Source organism: Ochotona princeps, chromosome 7, assembly GCF_030435755.1.
Source record: "Ochotona princeps isolate mOchPri1 chromosome 7, mOchPri1.hap1, whole genome shotgun sequence".
Taxonomy (NCBI): domain Eukaryota; kingdom Metazoa; phylum Chordata; class Mammalia; order Lagomorpha; family Ochotonidae; genus Ochotona; species Ochotona princeps.
Window position 1 is genome coordinate 33168593 of NC_080838.1, and position 23252 is coordinate 33191844.

General features: G+C 42.0%; 1 protein-coding gene across 2 annotated transcripts in view; it reads right to left on the bottom strand.

Moving 5' to 3' along the window:
- The window catches only part of USP53 (ubiquitin specific peptidase 53), a 61251-nt gene extending 38426 nt beyond the window's left edge, over positions 1-22825 (bottom strand). Inside the window, exons 1-4 of one of the 2 annotated variants that reach the window (XM_058666907.1) lie at positions 22712-22825; positions 7076-7750; positions 1540-1632; positions 1000-1134 (exon numbers count right to left, since the gene is read on the bottom strand). In XM_058666907.1, the coding sequence (XP_058522890.1) occupies positions 1000-1134; positions 1540-1632; positions 7076-7219 (372 nt within the window). In that variant the 5' untranslated portion in view covers positions 7220-7750; positions 22712-22825. Of the gene's footprint in view, positions 1-999; positions 1135-1539; positions 1633-7075; positions 7751-22711 lie in introns of those variants that run through there. The other variant, XM_058666908.1, reaches the window with a different exon arrangement.
- Positions 22826-23252: the final 427 nt, after the last annotated feature.

Below are 23252 nucleotides of genomic sequence, written 5' to 3' on the forward strand. Positions count from 1 at the left end.
TCCCCCCCAATTTTTTTATATCCATGCAATCACAGGTCTTCAAAAAGACCATGGACAATACATATAATGAAAAACCTACACATGGATGGCAAAAAACTTTAAAGCCAAAATTAGCTTAGTTTTCAATTTCATTTTTTTCCATGAAGTAACCTTTTATAAAACAGATATTTCATAATAAACATGGGCCCAGCACAATGGTTCAGTGGCTAAAATATCACTTTGCATGTGCCAGAATCCCAAATGGGTGCCAGTTCATGTTCTGGCTGCTGCTCAACATCCTATCCAGCTCCCTGCTGCAGCCTGAAAAAGCAGTAGAGGATGACCCAAAGTCTTGGGACCCTGCGCCCACATGGGAAACCCTGAAGTTGCTCCTGGCTTCAAATTGGCTCAGCTCCAGCTGTTGCAGCCACTTTCGAGAGTAAATAAGTGGATGGAAGATTTTGTCACTCTGTCTGTAAATCTAAATAGAAAAAATTACAAAAATAATTAACGTACATATTGTAGAAGGTGTATAAGGATCACAGACAAACAAAGGAACACTGTAACTACGAACATTGTGGTACAGAGCCAAACATCAGCTGCAGGGACTCCTAAGCTGAAGTTCAAGTATAGAAACTGTTAACCCACCAGAGTTCCCTTCTCTCTCCCTGAGAACCACTGCATGAAATGGTAAACAGCACTGCCAAGAATGTGGCATACTTCAATATCCTGTAGAAAAGTGATTCAAGTGACAAAATACATTCCTCAATGCTTTTTGCTACAATAAATTTTAAAGTAATTTGAGTGGCCTAACAATTAAAATTCCAGTAACATAAATAACCCAAATGAGAGATGGATTTAATTTAGACCTGGCAGGATGGATAAAAACTCAAATCCATTGACCAGTTCCGATACTTTTCCATTATTGGGTATTTCTGCTTTCTACTGTCCCCTAATTTGCATCAACTAAGCAATGACAACTACTACTTGAATTTCCTAAGGATTATCAGACGTACGTACAAAGCACTCTGCAGCATCATCCATAAGGCCAAGCTGGAATCGCTGCTCATCTTTGAAGCTTTCTGCGAGAGCGTGCCTGATGTTGTCTGATGGGAGTGCTTTTTCTCGGCTGTGCTGAAACTGTGCAAATATTGTCTGGAAATCAACAAGCACATCAGTAAGTTTAATGCCAATCACTTTTAAAACACTTTAACATTTCATGGCAATGTAGAGACATTCAAAATAGTACACTACCAAACTATTACAGAACAGTCTTATTCTAAAATTCCATATAAACTTACTTGATTATTTCAATGAGTAAAGCACAGAAATAGCAGCAGCAGTCTCAACATGAAATGCTAATGTAAGAATTAGACACTTGGAGTTCTCACGTCCTACCCCCAGAGATTCTGAGCATGTAAGCTTCACATGAGGCCTAGTTCTAAACTGTTCCCTCTGATGAATCTGACTTACATCATTTATGGGCAAAGATTCGGGATAAGTTGCATGAACCCTAAAAACAAACTACAGAAATTAAAATCCAAGCAGTTAGAATGTTACCTTCAATGCACAGAATATGCAGGCATCTCCTTGACAAACATGTCCAGTGAGAACTCGCAAACTTCGTCGGAATATGTCCAACTGCCATAAAACCTAAAAAAAACAATTTGAAAGAAAGATTCAGATATTTTTTAAGTTGCAAAAAGTGAATCAGTAAGATCTTTCCTTTTAAATGTATTTATTTTATTTGAAAGGGGAGGAGACCAAGCCGAATCTTTCCAACCACTCTTTCATTGTTCAAATGCCTGGGAACCCAAACTCAACCTAGGCCCCTCATGTGGGTGGCAGAGATCCACTTGGGTCACATGAGTCAGCATTCGCTGTCACCCAGGGCACACGTTAGAAGGGTTTTGGAATCCAGAACAGGACTCAAATTCACACGATCCAATATGGCATGCAGGTGTCCCTGTGTCATTAACTGTGTAATAACTAAAGGCCTTTCAAAATTCCCCTTTGAAAGCTACTGCTTTTAATAGCACAATAAGATCCTATTTATCCATCACAAGCAATTCAGTGTGTTACCAAGAACATAGACATTCCATAACTTTCCTGAACATTATCTCTTATCATAAGATTAAAAAAATGCTACCTTGGAATGCACTTTACCAATAAAGACCAGTGACAGCACAACTTTACTGGTAGTGCCACACTTTGGCTAACAGCTCAACATGGAAAGCAGGCTGCCTGAATTCCAATTTCAGCTTCGCTGTTCACCTGTCCTTGTACCTGACTCGAACTATTTCCTAAGACTCAGTAAACTAAGGACAAATTTAGTACCTACTTCAAGGCTGTTGCAAGGATTAAATCTGACACAACTACTTGCGCCATCATATACTGCCTTCTTGGCCACATTAGCAGAAGGGTTTGATTGGAAGTGGAGCAAACAAGACTTGAATCAGGACTCCAGTATGGGATAGCAGTGTCAACATGGGCTTAACCTTCTCCACCACAAATCATCCAGAGAAAAGCTATATGAACAGCTGTTTTGTTAGTAAGAATCAGCTTTGCCAGCCATTTTACATAACAAACATCAGGGGTCAACAAGTGCCCCCAAAGTTGCTACAGTTGGTGCAGCAAAGCACAGCAAAGGAGAGAACCGCAGTTAAAACCAGAGATTTCTTTTTTTTTAAAGATTTTATTATTATTGGAAAGCCGGATATACAGAGAGGAGGAGAGACAGAGAGGAAGATCTTCCATCCGATGATTCACTCCCCAAGTGAGCCGCAACGGGCCGGTGCACGCCAATCCGATGCCGGGAACCAGGAACCTCCTCCAGGTCTCCCACGTGGGTGCAGTGTCCCAATGCATTGGGCGGTCCTCGACTGCTTTCCCAGGCCACAAGCAGGGAGCTGGATGGGAAGTGGAGCTGCCGGGATTAGAACCGGCGCCCATATGGGATCCCGGGGCTTACAAGGCGAGGACTTTAGCCGCTAGGCCACGCCGCCGGGCCCAAAACCAGAGATTTCTAAACAGATCCCTTGAGTATTCTGGTGGCCTGAGGTCTGGGAAAGAAAACTGAACAGGATTCAAAGGAGCATCACCCAGAACTCAAACAGGCCCAGGGCAGTGTCCTGTCCCCAGCAGTCAAAGCAGGAAACTTCAGAATTCACAGTCTCGGTAAAAGAAGAAAGAAGGGTCTCAAGTGGAGAGAGATAAATTCTAGAGAGATAAATACATTTTTCTCATTAAAAAAATAACAGCTCTGTCCCAACAAAGCAAAAAAGGAAAGCAATCAAACTGTTTCCAAATAAGTTAACCAGGTCCCTTAACATAGGTCAAGATTAATTCTAGGAATATGAAACTATATATAACCTGACAAAATTACATTTGTCTGATCAGCTAATAAAAATCGTAAGACATTCAAAGAAACAAAGAAAATATAACCCAGAATGATAAAGGAAATGGATACTGGAACACACTTAGGCAAGTGTATCAAATCAACTATTACAACTACAACATACATTTAAATAACTACAGCTAAGATTAAACAGGAGAGGGCCCAGCATGGTAGCCTAGCGGCTAAAATCCTTGCCTTGCACGCGCCAGGATCCTATACGGGTGCTGGTTCTTATCCTGGCTGCCCTGCTTCCCATCCAGCTCCCTGCTTGTGGCCTGGGAAAGCAGTTGAGGACGGCCCGAAGACTCGGGATCCTGCACCCACGTGGGAGACCCGGAAGAAGTTCCTGGCTCCCGGCTTCGGATCGGCACAGCACCAGCCATTGCGCTCACTTGGGGAGTGAATCATCGGACGGAAGATCTTCCTCTCTGTCTCTCCTCCTCTCTGTATATCTGACTTTGTAATAAAAATAAATAAATCTTAAAAAAAAAAGACTTATATCATGGAGTTGGTGCTGTGGCATAGCAGGTAGCATTTCACCTAGGTGGCACTTCAAGTCTCGACTGCTATGTTTCCAATCCAGGTCCCAGCTAATGTGCCTGCAAAAGCAGCCAAAGGTGGCTCAAGTGCTTGCATGTTACAAGCACACAGGAGACCAAGAAGTTCCTTTGTTCCTGCTTTTGACATGGCCCAGCCCCAGCCACTGTGACCACCTGGCAACTGAGGCAGCGGATAGATGATCTCTCTCTTGTTCTCTTGCGTTCTGTCTCCATAACTCTGCCTTTCAAACAGATAAACCAAATGTTTAAAAAGAAATCCCACACTAAATTTCCAGAGGAGAAAAATGTAATTTCTAAAATAAAACATAAAACAAATGAGATTAGGAACAGATAAGACATTCCAAAAGGAAATATGTATTTTCAAACAGTAGTAGAAACCACACAAAATGAAACAGAAAAAAAAAATTGAAACGAACATCAATGAACCATGCAGCCATTTTAAATACACAACCATGCATGCACATGAAACTGGAGCCCTGTAAAAGGGAGAGACAGAAAAAATATTTGAAGAAATAATAGTCAACAAGTTCTCAAATCTGTTTAAAATGGAAAAATTTGCTGATCCAAGATGCTCAACAAATCAAAACACAAGAGGCATGACGCCAAGACACACAGTAAATTATCTAAACCAGGAGGAAAGTCTTGACAGCAACAAAGGAAGAGGACACATCACATACAGTGGAATGAAGATCAAACCAACAGAGATCAGGCAGGTTAACATGGAGAGAAGCAAAATCATCAAGGCACTGAAAGAGAAATGTCAGCTCAGATCCTTTCAGTCAAAGCAAAAAAGGAACAGAAAGTCTTTCAAAATCAAAATGGAACTGCACATTTTTTTCTAACACATAAAAGCTAAAAGAACTTGTCAACAATATGCTAGCATTCAAGCTGCCATGAGTCTGAATCAGCAGGCGAAAAGAGCTCTCTGTATCTTTCAAATAAACAAAATGAAATTTAATGAACTATTACAGGTATATTTTTCCAATTTCTTTTCCACACAGGCGTCTTTATTCAGAATTTTCTGTTGTTATAATATATTTTTCGTCTTCCTAAACTATATGCAGTATTTGGGCAACTAAGGAAAAGAAAAAAGAAGCAAAAGAGAAAATATAAATATGAAGGACAGTAGGAAAGAGGTAACAGGAAAAGATCTGAAATGATCAAAGTCTCTTATAAATGACAAAAATCTCTTTATAATACGATGCTATTTGCGTTCATTAAAACAGAAGTTCACATTTTAATTGTCCTGAAGCCTCCCAAAGAATGTAGGTATGTGGTGCCTTTCCCAGCTTTATAATGAGCATTTCCCCAAAATATCAGTTTTGACATTTTTATTTTATTCAATTTTGATCTTACTCAATCAAAAGCTTTTACTTTCACAGTGCTCCTATTTTCTCACAGTATTTAATGCCCCGAGAAACATTTAGAAAGGGCAAATGACTGACTGACAAAGGAGTCTGGAGTAGAAGAGAATTGATACTTCCCTAATACGAACTGGCTCTTTTTCCCTGGATAACTTTAAGAACTTTCAAGTTTGTCATCTGTCCCCACTGGAGAACAACTGGCAACACAGATGTGAGATGTCTGAGTACAGGACAGATTCTAGATGTACATTTATCAAATGTTGCTATCAGACAATGTTTCTGTTTGCAGCTGTCAGAAGAAAACAGAACATATGTGAGGGGCCAACACTGTGGTGCGGTGGGTTCCACTAACACCTCAATGCTGGCGTATCGCTTAAGCGCTGAATCAAGTCCTGGCTCATCTACTTTAGATTCAGCACCCCGCTATGGGGTCTGTGAAAGCAGAGAGGGTGGCCCAAGTCCTCGGAGCCCTACACCCATGTGGAACACCCATGTGAAAGTCCCATTTCCTGGCTTCAGCCTGGTTCAGCCCCCAGATATTGTGGCCATTTGGGAGGTAAATCAGGTGGATAGATTTCTCTCTCCCCCTCCATGTCCTTCCTCTCAGCCTTCTTGCTCTGTCTCTGTCTATAACTCTGCCTTTCAATAAATCAGAATCTATTGTCAAACGTGATTTATTCTGAAGAATTTTTAAAAGATATATTCTAAGGTCAACGGAAAAACATTTCAATGTCCTAAATCTTAATTACCTATAGTACCATACAGCTATTTGTTAATTCTACCTAGAAATGTTGAATAATATACCAAATTGTACATAAGAAAGGATGTTTATTAAGATAATCTATTTACTAATAGATATTATTTACGTAAGGGATTTTAACAAGGACTGAAATAAAATGGATTAGCCTTCCATTTGACCACACAAATGATACCCAAATCATGATTTCAGGTGGGCAATGATTTCAGGGCCACACTGAGAGAAGGGAATTTAAGCACCAAGATAAAAAAAATACATATTCTCATTTCAGCCCAAGAAATTTATTTCTTTTTATCTATAACTGGGGCATATAATGAATTTTTTAAGGCTGAAGGGGGTGGTGTTAGCTGTTTAAAATATTTCAATGTATGTGTTTTAGAAACATTCATAATTTTTATATTTACATATAAAGCATTTTAAATATAAAATTCGTAATAGATTTTAATTTCTAACATATCATAGTGATACACCACTTTGTTCACAAAACAATTTCTAGTTCAAAGTGCTCAGCCGAAATACTTTTGTTTCCATTGAAAGTGGTATTAGGCAATTATTCTAGTCAATAATAATCTTATCCCTAATTGATGAATCAAGGAAGCATTGAGCAACCAATTTCTTAAAAATAAAGGTTACAGGGCCCGGCGGCGTGGCCTAGCGGCTGAAGTCCTCGCCTTGAAAGCCCTGGGATCCCTTATGGGCGCCGGTTCTAATCCCGGCAGCTCCACTTCCCATCTAGCTCCCTGCTTGTGGCCTGGGAAAGCAGTCGAGGACGGCCCAAAGCTTTGGGACCCTGCACCCACGTGGGAGACCTGGAGGAGGTTCCTGGTTCCCGGCATTGGATCGGCGCACACCGGCCCGTTGCGGCTCACTTGGGGAGTGAAACATCGGATGGAAGATCTTCCTCTCTGTCTCTCCTCCTCTCTGTATATCCGGCTTTCCAATAATAATAATAAATCTTTAAAAAAAAAAGAAAGAAAAAAGAAAATAAAGGTTACAAATTTAACAATTGTGGTCTCACCTGTACAGCACTATTAAGAAAGCAGCTATTTTGTCCTGGTTCATTTAACAAGCCTTTGGTTGGGGCTAGGGATAGCATACTCCCTGGCTGATAAGCTTTTCCAAGATTGCCAGCCGGTTTCCGTAAAAATTTCACCCAAGCCATTTTCAAGCAATCTTGCGTGCATTAATTCTCTGTGAGAATTACACACTCATGTGATACTTCGGATGATGAAATGAATGACGTCTTGAACTGTCCACTTAAATTCACTGCAATCAGTTACGATGACACAGTTTTCCAAGTCCATATCTTTCCTGACAGTGCAAATTTTTGAGAACTTTGACAAGTGAAAACAGAGTATGGCAGTGTTGAAGCTCTAAACGTAAACAAAGCAAAACAAAATGCTGAAGAGTAAACAAGGCCTTAAAGGTTTTTATACGTGTTAAAACAAAAAGAGATTCTTCTCAAACTGCTAAAAATAACATCGATGAACAAATTCTTAATCTGCAAGCCATTTCTTGAGAGGTTATGATGTATATGGACGACACAAAGAGATGCAGAGTGACCTTTGGCACAGTTCCTTTGGTCATTCGCTTTCCTTACGTCTTTTTCGTAAGAAAGACATCTCTCTCTCTCCCAGGTGAAGTTATCAAAGATGACGCCATAATTTCCTATCAATGTGACCTCAAAGCAAATCTGTAAGAAAGAGAAAAAAAAAGTATAAACCAAAGCAATAACTGATCAGAGCAACTCAGAAATACTGAATACAGAAATGTAAATGACAACATAATTCATAATTGAAACTTTTTAATTAGTGTATCACTCACTTCAAACTTAAAATATTCAAAAAACAGATTCACAAGGAAAATGTTCCAAAAACTACTGGAGCTCAATTAAACCGTAAGGACATCTTTTGTTTGTCAACACTAAGTTGCTTTGTACATCACAGCAAAAAACACATATGCACACTCCATATTGCTATCCATCTCAAGCACAGTAACATATCCATGAAAGGCAGTAGATTTTATGTAAAATGATATGCATAACAACTGGGAAATTGACAAATCTGGCTGACTTTCAGTAGGTTTCTGTCTTACAAAACAGGGTGAAATAGACTTCAAATGTTAAACAACTGAATTAAAAACCATCAAATATTACCAATAAAGTTCTTGCTTAACCAAATTTTCTTCCAGCACTCTCATTCAACAAATATTTACTAAGCCATGTATGGTCCCTGGCACTGAACTAACATAATGAGGGAAGGTAGACAATGCTACAACGTATCACAAACTGCAAAGTGGGCCTGAGGCATCTGTGTAAAGTGCTAACCAAAAAACAATTCAAGAAAGGTGGATGGGAAAGGTAGATACTGTGAAACTTCTACACTTTTAAATAGGACAGCCAAGAAAGATTTCAACAAAGTTACAATTGCCATTATTTTGGAAACCCAATGAAAAAGCCACCTGCAGGAGGGAATTCCAAACAGAGTGAACAGCAACTTCAAGGAGGGGATGAGAGAGGAGAGAAAAGAAATACTATGGCTTCCATTCTTGCTGAAGCTATCGAACTGGTATAGGCCCCTGGTTCCCTACCTTCCAATCCATTCCTTAAGCCTACACAAAAGCAAAAAAGAGTCCAACAAGAAACAAAGATAAATGTAGGGATACCCAAACTGAAACTTACGGAGTGGAAGAGAGAAGAGAGCTCTGTGAGACAGATAAAGCCAAATGTCACAGATGAGGAAAGCTCCTTCTAGCTGCAACAGGACACAAAGCAGGTAGCCAGATTAGGGCCACAAACTGGAAGTCAAACTACTCCCCCAATTTCACCCCATGCAATCCTTCCTGCCTACCTGTGTGTGAAATAACCCCTTTTCCAGGATGTGTTGCCCATCACCTCTTAAACAGGCCAGCAGGTGGGAGGGTCTCTCCTCCAGCTGACTCAGGAAGCAAGGTACTGAAAAACTCTCTCTCCCCCTTCCCCATTCTTTCCCCTACCTGGCCCACTCTACTCCTGAACAATGCCAATCTGTGCATGTGTTTTCCTCACCTTTTAAATAAACTTTATCTCTTTGTGCATAGTAATTGTGTCTGTACTTAGACTGCCTCTCTGGGTTAAGGGCAAGAGCCTGGGACAGGGAGCTTAGAACCCTACCTCACTCCCAACAGTTGTGACTTCTCCCAATCTTGACACTGCACACAACACAACGAAACACAAAGTTCTGCCCCCACCAACGCACTTTGAAGGTAAGGGACATGATCGTAAGGCCTGCACAGTAGCAACACTAACTCAGAAGGCACAAATGAGGACAGGTGGCTTGCAAGACTCCTGTCCATGCTGGCCTCATAGGACAGAGGACAGCAAGCACGGATAAGATCCTGCCTCTGCAGGGCAACAGAAAATCCCTTTTTGGAATCAGCCCTCAAACTCCATTACCCACAATTAAGCCCTTAGACTCCACCTCTGTTACCTAAAGTCACCTGAAAGACGCACTTATGGCAGTCTTTCAAATCTCCTCCCAGGTAAACATTACCAATTTACAACTCGGCCCTTGGAGGAAAGATTTAATCACACATTTAGAAGAGTATAAGCAGTATGAAAAAGAAAGGTAATGAACTGAACGATACATATCATAGAAAAAAGAAAAACCAAAACATATTTAAAATCAACATAGTAGAAACTTATAACTGAAAATACACTTAAAAAGTTAATAAAGGAAAACATCTCAAAGTATTGTTTAATGAGCAAACCAAATGGGGATGAGGAGAGAACACATTTTTGAGGAATAAGTTCACCCAGAAACTCTTTCACTAAGTTTTAGAAAAGGAAGAAAGTAGTAGCTAGCATTGTGGCATAACAGGTTAGCCACGCCAGCATCTCAAAGGGGCTGCTCCACATCAGAGCCAGCTCCCTGGGAAAACAGCAGAAGATGGTCCCGATATTTGGGCCCCGGCAGCCACATGGGACACCCAGAACAAACTCCTGGCTCCTGGCATTGGAATTGGCTCAGCCCCAGCTGTTGTGGAAGTTGAAGCATAAACCAGCAGATGAAACATGTCTCTCTCTCTGCCACCCACTCTGTTGGGGCATCTCCCTCCTTCTCTCTGTAACTCTGCTTTTCAAGTAAATAAAATTAATCTTAAAAACAGAAAGTAAGGGCCTGGCGGCGTGGCCTAACGGCTAAAGTCCTCACCTTAAACGCACCGGGATCCCATATGGGCGCCACTTCTAATCCCGGCGGCCCTGCTTCCCATCCAGCTCCCCTGCTTGTGGCCTGGGAAAGCAGTCAAGGATGGTCCAAGGCTTTGGGACCCTGTACCCGCATGGGAGACCCGGAGGAGCTCCTGGCTCCTGGCTTCAAATTGGCTCAGCTCTGGTCATCGTGGCCACTTGGAGAATGAATCATCAGAAGGAAGATCTTCCTCCCTGTCTCTCCTCCTCTCTGTATATCTGCTTTTCCAATAAAAATAAATAAATCTAAAAAAAAAAAAGAAACACCAATGGAATTGATGGAAAATGTTCACAGATATATAAGCTACCACTTAAACCTTACGCCAATAACTGAAAATCTAAAGGAATAATGTCCTAGCAAAAAACAAACTGCCAAGATTAACTCATGAAAAAACTGAAAATATTAAATAGTTTAGACTAGAAAGCAGGAAAATTTTTCCTATTTTAGAATGACATAGAGATTAAACAGACTCAAAATTAAACTTGATCTAAACCTCAAAGGACTATTTAGTATTAATTCTGACATTAAATTATTATAGGTCATACAGAAAACAAAATACATAATAATGCCAAATCATTTCATAAGGCAAACAAAATGTTGCTATCAAAACACAATAAATCTCAGAAACATGATTATAGGTTGAAAAAGTTATTAACATTTGGGAGGCTGTGTAGAAGAGAGTTAACGGGGGAACCAGCACTATAGCATAGGGAGGCACCCCATATGAGCACAGGCCCATCAGGCTGCCCCACTTCCAATCCAACTCCATGATTGCTTGTCTGGGACCACAGCAGAAGATGGCTCGAGTCCTTGGGTCCACTGCCTCACACGGTACACCCCAAAAAACACCTGGTTCCTGGTTTCAGACCAACCTAGCTCCAGCTCGCTGGCTTGCGTGCGCGCGCTCTCTCTCCCTACCTTCCTCCCTTCTACTCTCCTTCCCTTCCCTTCTTCCTCTCCTTCTGTGTAACTCTTTCTAATACATAAATTTCTTTAAAATTTTATTTTTTATTGGGAAGGCAGATATACAGAGAGAAAGAGATACAGAAAACATCTCCCATCCACTGGGTTACTCCCCAAGTGGCCGCAATGGCCAGAGCTGAGCTGATTTGAAGCCAGGAACTTCTTCTGGGTCTGCCACACAAACGCAGGGTCCCAAGGCTTTGGACCATCCTGGAGTGCTTCCCAGGCCACAGGCAGCGAGCTAGATGACAAGTGGAACAGCTGGGATTAGAACCAGCACCCATATGGGATCCCGGTGTATGCAAGACTTTAGCCTCTAGGCTATCATGCCAGGCCCAAATACATAAATCTTAAAAAAAAAAAAAAAGAGTATACAACATTATTTATGGTAGTCAGAAATGTCCATCAAGTGATGAAAACATAAATAAGCATACATCCAATGGGACATTATTTGCGTATAAAATGAATGAAGCAGTAGTATATACCACAACATGGATAGACACTGAAAAGTGCTAAATACAAGAAGTCACTCACAATCGATTATACATGACATGTGCAGAACTATGAAGTATACAGAGGTGGACAGCAGACTGGAGGTTGTTGAATTCTGGAGCAACCACAAGCAGGGAAGGGATAGTGAGGCATAGGGCTTCCTTTAGAGATGCTGAAAATATTCTGACACTGGCTGGGGTGGTGTATATATTATATATATCAAGGAATGTACCAAAACCCACTGAATTGCAAAGTTTTAAGTAGGTGAATTACATGGTGCCCAGATTTTATTTCAGTAGATTCTTTAAAAAAAAAAAAAAAAAAAAAAGGAAAAGAAAACCCAACATAGCAGACTGTTCCCGTTAGAATGGCTTGCTTTGTGAAGCCATGAAGTCAGCCTTTGGGAACTGGGTTTGCAGAGGTTTTCTAACAGCCTAAGTAAGACTAGTGGGTCACTGTTCCTAAAGCAATAAACAATGGGGTTTTACCCTGCAAGTCTGTTTTCCTTATGGAAGTCTGGAATTCTGGACCACTCCTCCGTCTACCCCCAATAAAAACACTGTGCACTGAGTCTCCATTGAGCTCCCAGCAGACAGTTTACACATTAGCTGCTAGAAGAACTAATGGGTCCCATGGGCCTCAATGGGGAAAAGTCCATTTGAAGTTCTGTGTGGTTTCTTCCATCCTTGCTTCGTGCTTCTTTTCTGTTTGCTGATTTGGCTCCACATTCTTTCCCTGTGACAAACTTCAGTAATGAATAGGACTATGCATTGTGCCCTGTGAGTCCTGGAGACTCAACAAAACTAAAGGGTGGGAGGGAGCAAGTGTTCCAGTGATTAAGAGCTTCTTTGTTTCTATTATATGGGAAAAAATGAAAGAAAGCAAAAAAATGTATAAGTAACACTGTTCCTGAGAATGAAAGAGCAAATTTCTTTTATTGTAGATTAATCAAATTTTATATGATCATATTTTATGGTAATGTATTATATCAACTTGGTAGCAACTACTAAAATTAAAAACATTTAATTTACTTTTACTTCAACCACAAGATCCAATACTAAGATTCCATTTCCCAGAAATAAAAGTCCTGCTTTATTGCACTCGATTAGGTAGTAGCAGTAAGACATGAGAAAAACAAAGTGACTGCCCATCAATGCAGACACAGTTGGACAGCAGGCTAGGTTCATCAGTTGCTACATCTTGATGTTGCCTTGACATCCACCTGAAAGCTGGACTTTCCTAAGATTTGCTGAGACTTTCCAAAGCAGGGCTTAGGTACCCTTGACGTTCTCCAATTCTCTACCTTCTCTGAGTTCCTCACTGTGGTTCCTTGAGGACTTGGTTCTCACCAGGTGCACACTGCTAAGCAATAGGTCACATCCAGGGGAAAGAAATACCTGGTAAAAGACATATTGTCAACAGCCATGACCAAATCAAATGAAGCAGTTCACTGCCACTCTCCAGAGACACATCCCAAGACCACACTGGAATAAAACATAACAGTGTTTCTGACTAACAATCCAGACATTCAATCTAATCTCATCTTAGTAAAAACAGTATGGGTACAACCACACGTTTTATGTAATCACCTAAGGAAGAGGTATGTGCATGTCATTAAAATGGGACTAGGCAGTCAAGCTGGAGAACAAAGGGGAGGGGAGACTACACTAAAAACACAGTGCGTATACTTACCACATTCAGCTATTATACCAAGTTATGTGTATGTATGCTTTAACAGAAAATTATTAGAAAAAAAATAGACCAAGAAAGTATAAACTCAAAGAAATTTAATGAGGCAAATTTACAGTTGGTTAACATGAACTGAGAGCAAATATTAGGTGATAAAACTCATACTTGAGGAAAATCAAATGTACACCAAGAATCTATTTGATTTCAGAACATGCCTAAAGGAAATGCAAAAAACTGAATGTTAGATTACAAAGGAAATCCCCCCCCCAAAAAAATCACACTAAAAAGACTGTGTTCCTTGTCCACAACATGAGTTAGAACTTAACAAGCTAAATGACTTTGGTGACACAAAAAAATTATTAAATTCCAGAATTCAAAAGTAAAGCAATACATATCATAATTTGTAGGACATTGCTAAAATATAACTTAGCAAAAAGCTTAATGTTTATATATAACAAAAAGGAAGAGACTAAATGAAATCAGTCCAATACAAAGAGCTATAAAAATCAGCAAGAAAACCTCCCTCCCTCCCAAAGAAATAGAACAAGCCAGGCAGCCATAACTGTAACCAATAGAGCATCATTTATCAATCGCATAAAGAGCCCCAGCAGATTAAGAGAGAGGGAAAGAGAGATGATTTTTTTTAAAAGATTTATTTATTTTATTACAAAGTCAGATATATAGAGAGGAGGAGAGACAGAGAGGAAGATCTTCCATCCGATGATTCACTCCCCAAGTGAGCCGCAATGGGCCGGTGTGCGCCAATCCAAAGCCAGGAACCTGGAACCTCTTCCAGGTCTCCCACACGGGTGCAGTGTCCCAATGCATTGGGCCGTCCTCGACTGCTTTCCCAGGCCACAAGCAGGGAGCTGGATGGGAAGTGGAGCTGCCGGGATTAGAACCGGCGCCCATATGGGATCCCGGGGCGTTCTAGGCGAGGACTTTAGCCGCTAGGCCACGCCGCTGGGCCCAAGAGAGATGATTTTTACAAAGGAAAAACAAGTACGGCCTAACCACAAATCCACAACTTATGGCAAGTGCATGATGCAGCAAGCAAGATGCCACGAGGGAACACCGCATCCCATATCAGAGCCTGGGGCATGGTCCCAGCTCCGTTTCCTATCTAGCTTTCTACTAATGCACACCTGGGAGGCAGTAGATGACAGCCCAAGCATTAGGGTCCCTGCCTTGTGGCCTAGCCCTTGCTGATGGGGGCATCTGGAGAGTAAGCCAACAGACAGAAGATCACATTCTGTGTATGTCTTTCAAACAAACAGGTAATTAAATAACAGTTTTGAAACTAATTCAGTGGAGAAAATTAAATCACTAATAAAATGCTATTTCAAAATAAGAAAAAATAAAACTAAAACATAGCACTCATTCTAGCAATAGTAATAATACCATTATTGTGTTATTATTTTGTGGGAAAGTACCTGCTCTTACATGGGAAAACGGGAACACTTGAGGCACCACTAGCGGGTACTGCAAACTGAAGCAGTCTTTCAGCAGCACAAACTCAGAATCAGACTTACTGAGTGCTGACGCTGAGTGACATTTAAAATGTGCACACACTAGAACCAACTGGCCTCCTCTGGATCCAGGACTCCTGCAGGCCGAATCATGAATTGAATGTGAATATTATGCGATAATATTAGGTGCAGATTACTAGCAGACTAGATAAGCACAAGGAGAAAAAAGATACAGGATGGGCAATCAGGCAATGTCAGGAAAACTAGGCTACTTTTACAGGTGGATGCACAAATGCTGAATAAAAAAGGAGAGCAAGACAGCACAAAGCCACTTTTGTAAATTCATGATACACTCAAATAACAATCAGCAGTTCAAAGAGCATAAAAGCAGAAGGATACCAAAAAATGGATTTGAAGGATCTAACTACACAAAACCCAGTGTGTGATGGCAGCAGACACAACTAAGAGGAGAAGGAAGAGGAAGGAGGAAATACACAAAGCTGGTGGAGGAATGTGGGGCAGAGATTGACATGTACCTGAGCCAGGGCAGTGGAGCAAGCAGAGTGATGAATATGTGATACGTTTCAGAGGAGAAGCCAGCAAATCTATGAAGCCAAGAAGGAAGCAAAGAAAGTTCCTGGGTCTCCACACTAACTGATCACACAAACTCAGCATGCACTCCCATAAACAGAGAACTCAACCTGAGAGAAAACACTGAGTTTCGTTTGGCACAAAATGTCTTCCTACAGAAATAGAGGGAGAGGTCCAATTAACATTCAGACAAACAAGTTAATCTTGGGAAAGAATTCAGGGTTGGACATAGTGAAATTTGCAGTCATGAGCATATAAAAATATAATAAACCACAGAATAGATGAATTTTTTTATAAAGATTTATTTTTATTGAAAGGCAGACATACAGAGAGGAGGAGAAACAGAGAGGAAGATCTTCCATCCATTGATTTACTCCCCAAGTGGCCGCAACAGGCAGAGCTGAGGCAAACCAAAACCAAGACCCTGGAGCTTCCTCTGGGCTCCCACATGGGTGCAGGGTCCCAGGACTTTGGGTCATCCTCAACTGCTTTCCCAGGCCACAAGCAGGGAGCCAGATGGGAAGTAGGGCCACTGGGATAAGAACTGACACCCATATGGGATCGCAGGTGTGGGAAGGCGAGAACTTTAGCTGCTAGCCTATTGCACCAGGCCTGGAATAGATGAAACTATAAAGAATGAGCATTTAGGGGCCAGTGTAGCCCACAGCTGCAGCAGTCCATGTGGGTGCCAGTTTGAGTCCTGGCTGCTCCACATCTAATCCAGCTCCACGTTAATGGTTTGGGAAAAGCAACAGAATATTCTGATGACATTTTACCAGTCTACTTTCACCATTTTGGTCTTAACCATCATCACATCTATCTGAATTGCAAGAACTGTGACGAAACCATCTCCTAGCTTCTGCTCCATTTGGTAACTTAAAGTCTATTCTCAAGAACAGCTAGAGATCCTTCCAAAAATAAATCACAATGGCACATCCAGGCACAAATCCTTGCCATGTAATGAAAATTACATTCAAATTAAAAATTAAAAAAAAAGTCTTTACAATGGGCCCAAGGGCCATTGTCTTAGTCTATTTGGCTTGCTATAGCAAAGCAACTTGGACTGGGTAATTTATAAACAGAAGTGTATTGCTCACAAGCCTGGAAGCTGTCAAGTCCAGGATCCAAACACCAGCAAATTCAGTCTCTGGTTATAGTTCATTCTCTGCCTTGGAACTGGCACCTCCTTTGCAGCAACCTTACCTAGTGAAAGCGGTGAGCAAGCTCCCCTCTTGTGGGAGGGTACTAACCCCACTCAGGAGGCTAAGCCCTCAGGACCTAATCACCTGTCAAAACCCCACCTCCAACTACCACTCTCACATTGCCGGATTAGCTCTCAGCCCGTAAATTAGCGGAGAATCACACACATCCAGATCTTAGCAGCTCTACACAGCCTGTCCATGCCCTCATCTCCATGTACTTCACCTCCAGCCTGCTCCATTGCAGCCACAGACCATGCAAACTCCCACTCTTTATAGGCGTGGCGCTATTTCTTTGCCTCAAATGTATTTACCCCTGAAAGCCTCAAGCTCTGCCCTCCCTCCCTTCATGGCTGCTTTGCTAAAAACCACCTAACTTATTTAAAAATCCAAGCCATTATGATCTCTAACCCACATTCCCAATTCCCCTTACCCTGCTCTCCTTTCTTTTCATCTCCTTGGTGCTTGCCCCTTTCTAACAGATCACTTAATTGATTCCTTTGTTTTATTAGCTATTGTCTCTCTTTCCGATCCTTTCGTACTCTACAGTGAATCCCAAGTACCTAGAACAGTACACAGTACAGGGTATGTACTCATTAAATATATAGATTAAGGTGCAGAAATAAAGTGAAATCCCAGGCAACAAACTTTCTGAAAGGTGATGATGATACAGACACTAACAACCTAGGACAATTTCCCCTCCTCTGGCAGCTGGGCCAGTGTCAGTATCATCCTGACAATCAGCTAGTTTTAGGTCAGGCCTATACGGCAGACATCATGAAAGAGGAAAACGTTCTAGGGCTCAATCTACTCACAGTACGAAGAGGACAAGAGTTTACTCTACAGGTTAAGGGAACGAGGTGAATAAAAATAAGAGTATCTAATGAGCACAGAATACCCACATGGCTTCTCAGCAAGGATGGAAGGCATGTTGTGACACTGACTTCACAATTCCCGTGACTATTCCTCTGGCAGGAGTCTCTAACAATACAGTAATTCGACTGCTTAGAACACATTATTTGACTACTCATTACATGCTTATCAATTCATTATCTATACTCACAATCTATAAAAATATTCATAGTGTTATTATGAAAATCATAAACCATGTATATAGCATCTGAAATTGCCCACAATGTACTAGGTATTCAACAAATTCACGCCAACGATAACGACACTATCTTCCATGAACAATTATTTTTAACAATATAAATAAAGACCTGAAAAAAAGAGAAAATGTTAAGAATCCATGAAAATAAAGGGTAAACTTCAAAATAACTATTTTCAGGGCCCAGGATAATAGTCTGGTAGCTAAATTCTCACTGTGCATATGCAGGGATCACGTTTGGGTGCCAGTCCTATCCCTGCTGCTCTACTTTCCCATCCAGCTCCCTGTTTGAGACCTGGCAAAGCAGTGGAGGATGATCCAAAGCCTTGGGACCTTACGGGAGACTGGAAGAAGCTCCTGACTTTGGATCGGCTCAGCTCCAGCCAGTGAGGTCACTTGGGGAGAGAACCAGCGGACAGATCTTTCTGTCTCTCCTTCTCTCTGTAAATCTGTCTTTACAATGAAAATAAATAATAAAAATCTTAAAAAAAAAAACTACTTTCAAAAGAGAAGATTTAATTGAGAAGAACCAACACACAACTTTTCACAAAACTAACGAAAAACTTCCTTAATGGCAATATTTCATGGAAGATGACATGACGATGACTGTCCTATCTGGCCATCAACAAATATGGAGCCAGTGTTGTGGTGCAGTAGCTTAAGGTGCCATCCGCAATGCCAGCATCCGATATCACAGTTTCAGTTCAATCCCTGAATGCTTGGCTTCCATCCAGCTCCCTGCAAATGCCTGGAAAAGCAAGAGGATGCTCACCTGGGAGACTCAGATAAAATTCCAGGTTCCTGGGTTAAACCTGGCCCAGTCTTAGTTACTGCACTCATCTGGAGAGTGAACCAGCCAGTGGATTATATCTCTTTCTTTCTTCTCTCTCTCTCTGGCTCTCTGGCCTAACTTTGCCTTTCAAATAAATAATCTTTAAAAAGCAAGAACCATAGTACCTACAATGCCCCTGCTCTATTGCTCATGTCTGCAGGTTTCCACAGTCTCTTGCTTGCATTCCATCCTGTGTGCTTTCTGTCCAGTGCTCTCATACTTCTGAAGATGACAGTTCACAGATCATCATCTTCAGATTCTCCTGCCTCTTCATTCTGTCTTCTGTCTATAGCAACCATGTGTAAATCTCTAACACTGGGTTGCACAAAGTACACTGTAAACAGAGATGAAGTCATTCGCTACCCTTTGCTGGATCAGAAGAAGTCTTACAAGTGTGAAGCAGGTACTGGGAAGTCAACAGTTGAAGAGAAAAAAGCAGAATCTAGCAAAGGCAAAGGGGAAAGGGGGGAAAAAACATTTTTCTTTGGAAACACAATGTAGTTGAGGGAAGATTGAGACTAGCCAAGGATAAGGTGAAGAAAAGGAAGAATCTCTATAGCTACTTTAACACTGTCTTACTCAATTCTGAATTTCTAGATTGGCACTACGCCTACCATACAAGAAGAAGTGTTAAACAAATAAATTTGCTACCACAGGAAAATAAAAGAAAGAAACTTCCAGAAGAGCAGTCATTTCTTGACTTTTTCTTTACAGGTCAATACAGATAAAGCAGATCAATGCATAAGCCAGCATTATGGCCCTGATGGCTAATCGCAGCCCGTGACACCAGGATCCCTAACTAGAGCATCACGTTCAGCACTCACTCTGCTTCCAATCCAGCTCCCTCCCAAAGTCCAGGGGCCAAGCCGGTCCAAGTACTTGGGCTGATGCTGCCCACAAGGAAAACCCAGAGCTCCTGGCTTCAGACTGACCCAGCCCTGGCTGCTGAGACCATTTAGGAAGCGAATCAATGGATGCAAGATCTCTTTTTCTCTCAGTCCCTCTCTCCAATACTCTGCTTTTCCAACAAAAGAACCAAAAAATCTTTAAAAGAAAAAAAAAAAAAAAAACACTGAGGGCCGATGCTGTGGCATAGTTGAATAGGCCTCAGTCTGTGCTGCCAGAACCCCATATGGGTACCAGTTTGAGTCTCAGCTGCTCCACTTCTAATTCAGCTCCCTGCTATTGTGCTTGGGAAAGCAGCAAAAGATGACTTGGACCCCTGCACCCATGCAAGAGACATGGAAGAAGCTCCACACTCCTAGTTTTGAATTAGCCCAGTTTTGGTTGGTGCATTTTTTGGGGGAATGAACCAGTAGATAGAAGATCTCTCTCTCATTCTCTCTCTGTAAATCTGCCTTTCAATAAGAATATAACAATAAATATTTTATAAGATTTAATTATTTCCAAACTATCAGAAATAAAATGCTACTTAAAATAGCTGAATTTGGTCATTAAAATAGTTTAGATATTTAAATAAGGTTTATATAGCATAACATATTTTTCTCAGATGAATTATAAACACTACATTGGAAGAAAGTGTTTGGACAGCTGCAACAGTTTGTAGCTGCTACACTGTGCATGAACACTGTGTGTAATGAACATCTTTTCTGAATGTCTGTAAATGCATACAATTCATAGGATAAGAAAAAGCCTGAGCCCACAAAGCAAACCGATTATACTGAAGTTCATTTCTAAACAGTTGGACTACACTGGGATCAAGAACTCCTAGCAGAATAAATGCATTAACTCAAAAACAAATCATTTTTACCTAGATATCCTATATATGAAACATGTATAGTATTTCTACTAGTACAAAAAAAAAACCCACAGTAACTTGCTATAGTTGTAATAGTATACAGTTATTTAAGGGTAAAACAGTATTTGAGGACTTTATCATAACAAACTATATCCATTTCTTGTTCAGTATACATACAAATATATATATAACTTTGCAAAACTTCTGAAAATCATCAGTACAGATTAGTAATAGGCAAATTCTTCGTTTATATCATCAAAAATTTCTACTTAGCTCTTCATAAATGACATAAATGTGCTCACCTCTTTCTTGAACTAGAGGTAGGCTAAGGCAGACCCAAGGCAACTTTCTGTCTGGCGTACCAAAATACTGGGTTCACAATGTTTCCAGACTCGAGCACTCCTAATACACTGGGTTCACAATGCTTCTGGACCCCAAACACAATGTACCAGCTTTCTGTAGACTCTTTTCTGGGAGGGAAGGATTGTCAAACAAGATCTGCTAGTCCCTTAGGAACTAGATGTCTTTTCTAAGATTGTTCAATCCACCCCTTTCACAGATAAGATGTATTTTTGGAGGGTTGTGGGAGTGAAGCAGCATACCCTCTGGCCCAGCAGGTGAGTTAGGAAGGAACATAAGTCCAATTCTGTTTGAAGAGTATATATCATTCTACAACATTGTCTTGCTAAAACAAACTATCAAAGCATGTGCCACCCAGGCTGTATTTCTTGACATTACATGATTTTACATAAACATTTAGGTGACACCAACAGTATAAAAGACCTTGAGTCATAATACATTCTGAAAATAAGAGTACTAAAAAAAGGTTACTATTTTTTAAAGGAAAGAACTAAGCTGAAAAATACACCTGCTCATTAAAAAAATTCTTCTCATAAATTATTTTAGAGAAAATCTTAATATATTAGCATCAAATGAATGATTAGTGACAAGTTGTATAAACTTATTCAATTTGCATACTTTTTTAAAATTTAATTCAAAGAGAAAACAAAAGGCATGCTCTTGATCTCCTGATGGTTAAAGCTTAAGCGTAAATACAAATGATCTCTGGTTAGTCTGGTTAACGAACAAATAAATCACTTCCATTAATCACGAACCCAAGCAAACTGTGATAAGTTCATTTTGAAAGTCTCTAAAGCATAAAACCAAAAAAATTATTCTTCAGATCATAATTAACAGTGAGTTTGCCTATTGGAATTCTTATGACAACAGCAGATACATCATATATTGCTTTTACAGAATTCTTTTTGCTCATCTTTATTTCTAATGTTTCAAAAGGATGAAGTCTCTGCCTAAATCATCATTGTAGAACTGAAAACAACAACAATAATAATAAAAAAACGATACACTGACCACCAAGTTATCAACTTCAGCAAAGTTCTTCTCACTGCGGAATTTTGTGTCAACACTTGTAACTTCTTTTAAGGAGTGAAATCCAGCAAGGCTCTTCCTCAAACACGAACTAACAGCAAATCAGAGCTTAATCACAAAGAACTTCCCAAACTTACTGCTGAATCTACTTTAAAAATAGACTTGAAAATTCCCTGGAAATACATATACATATGTATTTTGTTTCCAGATAAGGAAACATTTGCAAAACCCTGCTAGCAGTTTAAGCCTTGCAGTACATTCTGCAAACATTAATCAGACTGCGCACTGATAAAGAAAACCTGGTCGAAGAAATACAAAACCTCAGAACAGGCTGGGTTGCAAGCTTCAGAATCGCTCCTATTACACCTGTGCTGGCACTTCCTGTTCTCCAACTCTGTTCCAGAGTAGTTTGGTAAATGCCCCATAAGCCACCGTCGAGAAGCTAAACATTAACTTTAGACACTACTACCACCCCGAAACCACCAAGTCCGAGAGTCTCCTGAACCTAAAGCCCTCCTGAACCCCTTTAAGAAGCTGAACGGCCGGGAGAGCCGGAAAGTGAGGGGGCGGCAGGCGCCAAGCCTCCGCTGCAGCAGGCGGCACCAGGCGACCCCAGGCGACCGCGGCGAGACTTCGCGTTCTGCCCCATCCCCGCCCCCAAAGGCGGCAGCGACGACGACCCGGGAGGTGCAGCAGCTCCTGCGTCCCGGTGCGCTCCAGCCTGCCAGGGGGGCGTCGCTGTCTGCCCGGGCCCGGACCAGGCGGCAGGAGCGGGCAGGAGAGCTGCGCGCACCCCCGAGGCCAGGAGGAGGTCGCGGGAAGGCAGCGGACAGCGCAGGACCAGGGCTGGAAGGACAGTGTCCCGGTCGGGCCCTCCCGAGGGGGTTCGCAGGTCGCCGCATCTCCATCCAGGGATTAGTGCCCCAAGACTTACCTGGAGCGCTCCGCTCCCAGCGCGCGGAGCGTGCGGCCTCAGGTAGGGAAGGACGCGGTTGCCTCCCGCGGACGCAGCGCCGCTTCACGCCGACACACACACACACACACACACACACACACCGGGACCCCGACCGCCGCCACCGCTCCGAGCCTCACGGGGAACTGGAGCGCCGGCGGCTGCTGCCCGCCTCCCGGAGCCCGACCCCGCGCGCGCCGAGCATGCGCACATGCCCCGACGCCCAGGGGCCAGTCAGGCCACTGACACCTGCGATCAACAGGTCCTTGGCGCCCCGCCCCTCTCGGCGCGTCGGGCCCGCCCCGCCCCTCAGACAGGCCCCGCCCCGCCCCTCAGACAGGCCCCGCCCCTCGTGGAGGCCCCCGCCCCCCCCAGCCGGCCCCGCCCGCCAGGTCCGGGCAGGCGGGACCTGCGGAACTCTGTTCCCGCGGGGCTCCGGTGGGGCGCGCGGTCGTCCGGGAGCCGGTGCGGGGGAGGAGAAGGCGCGAGATCCCGCGAGACCGGCAGCAGGGACGTGCCCCTC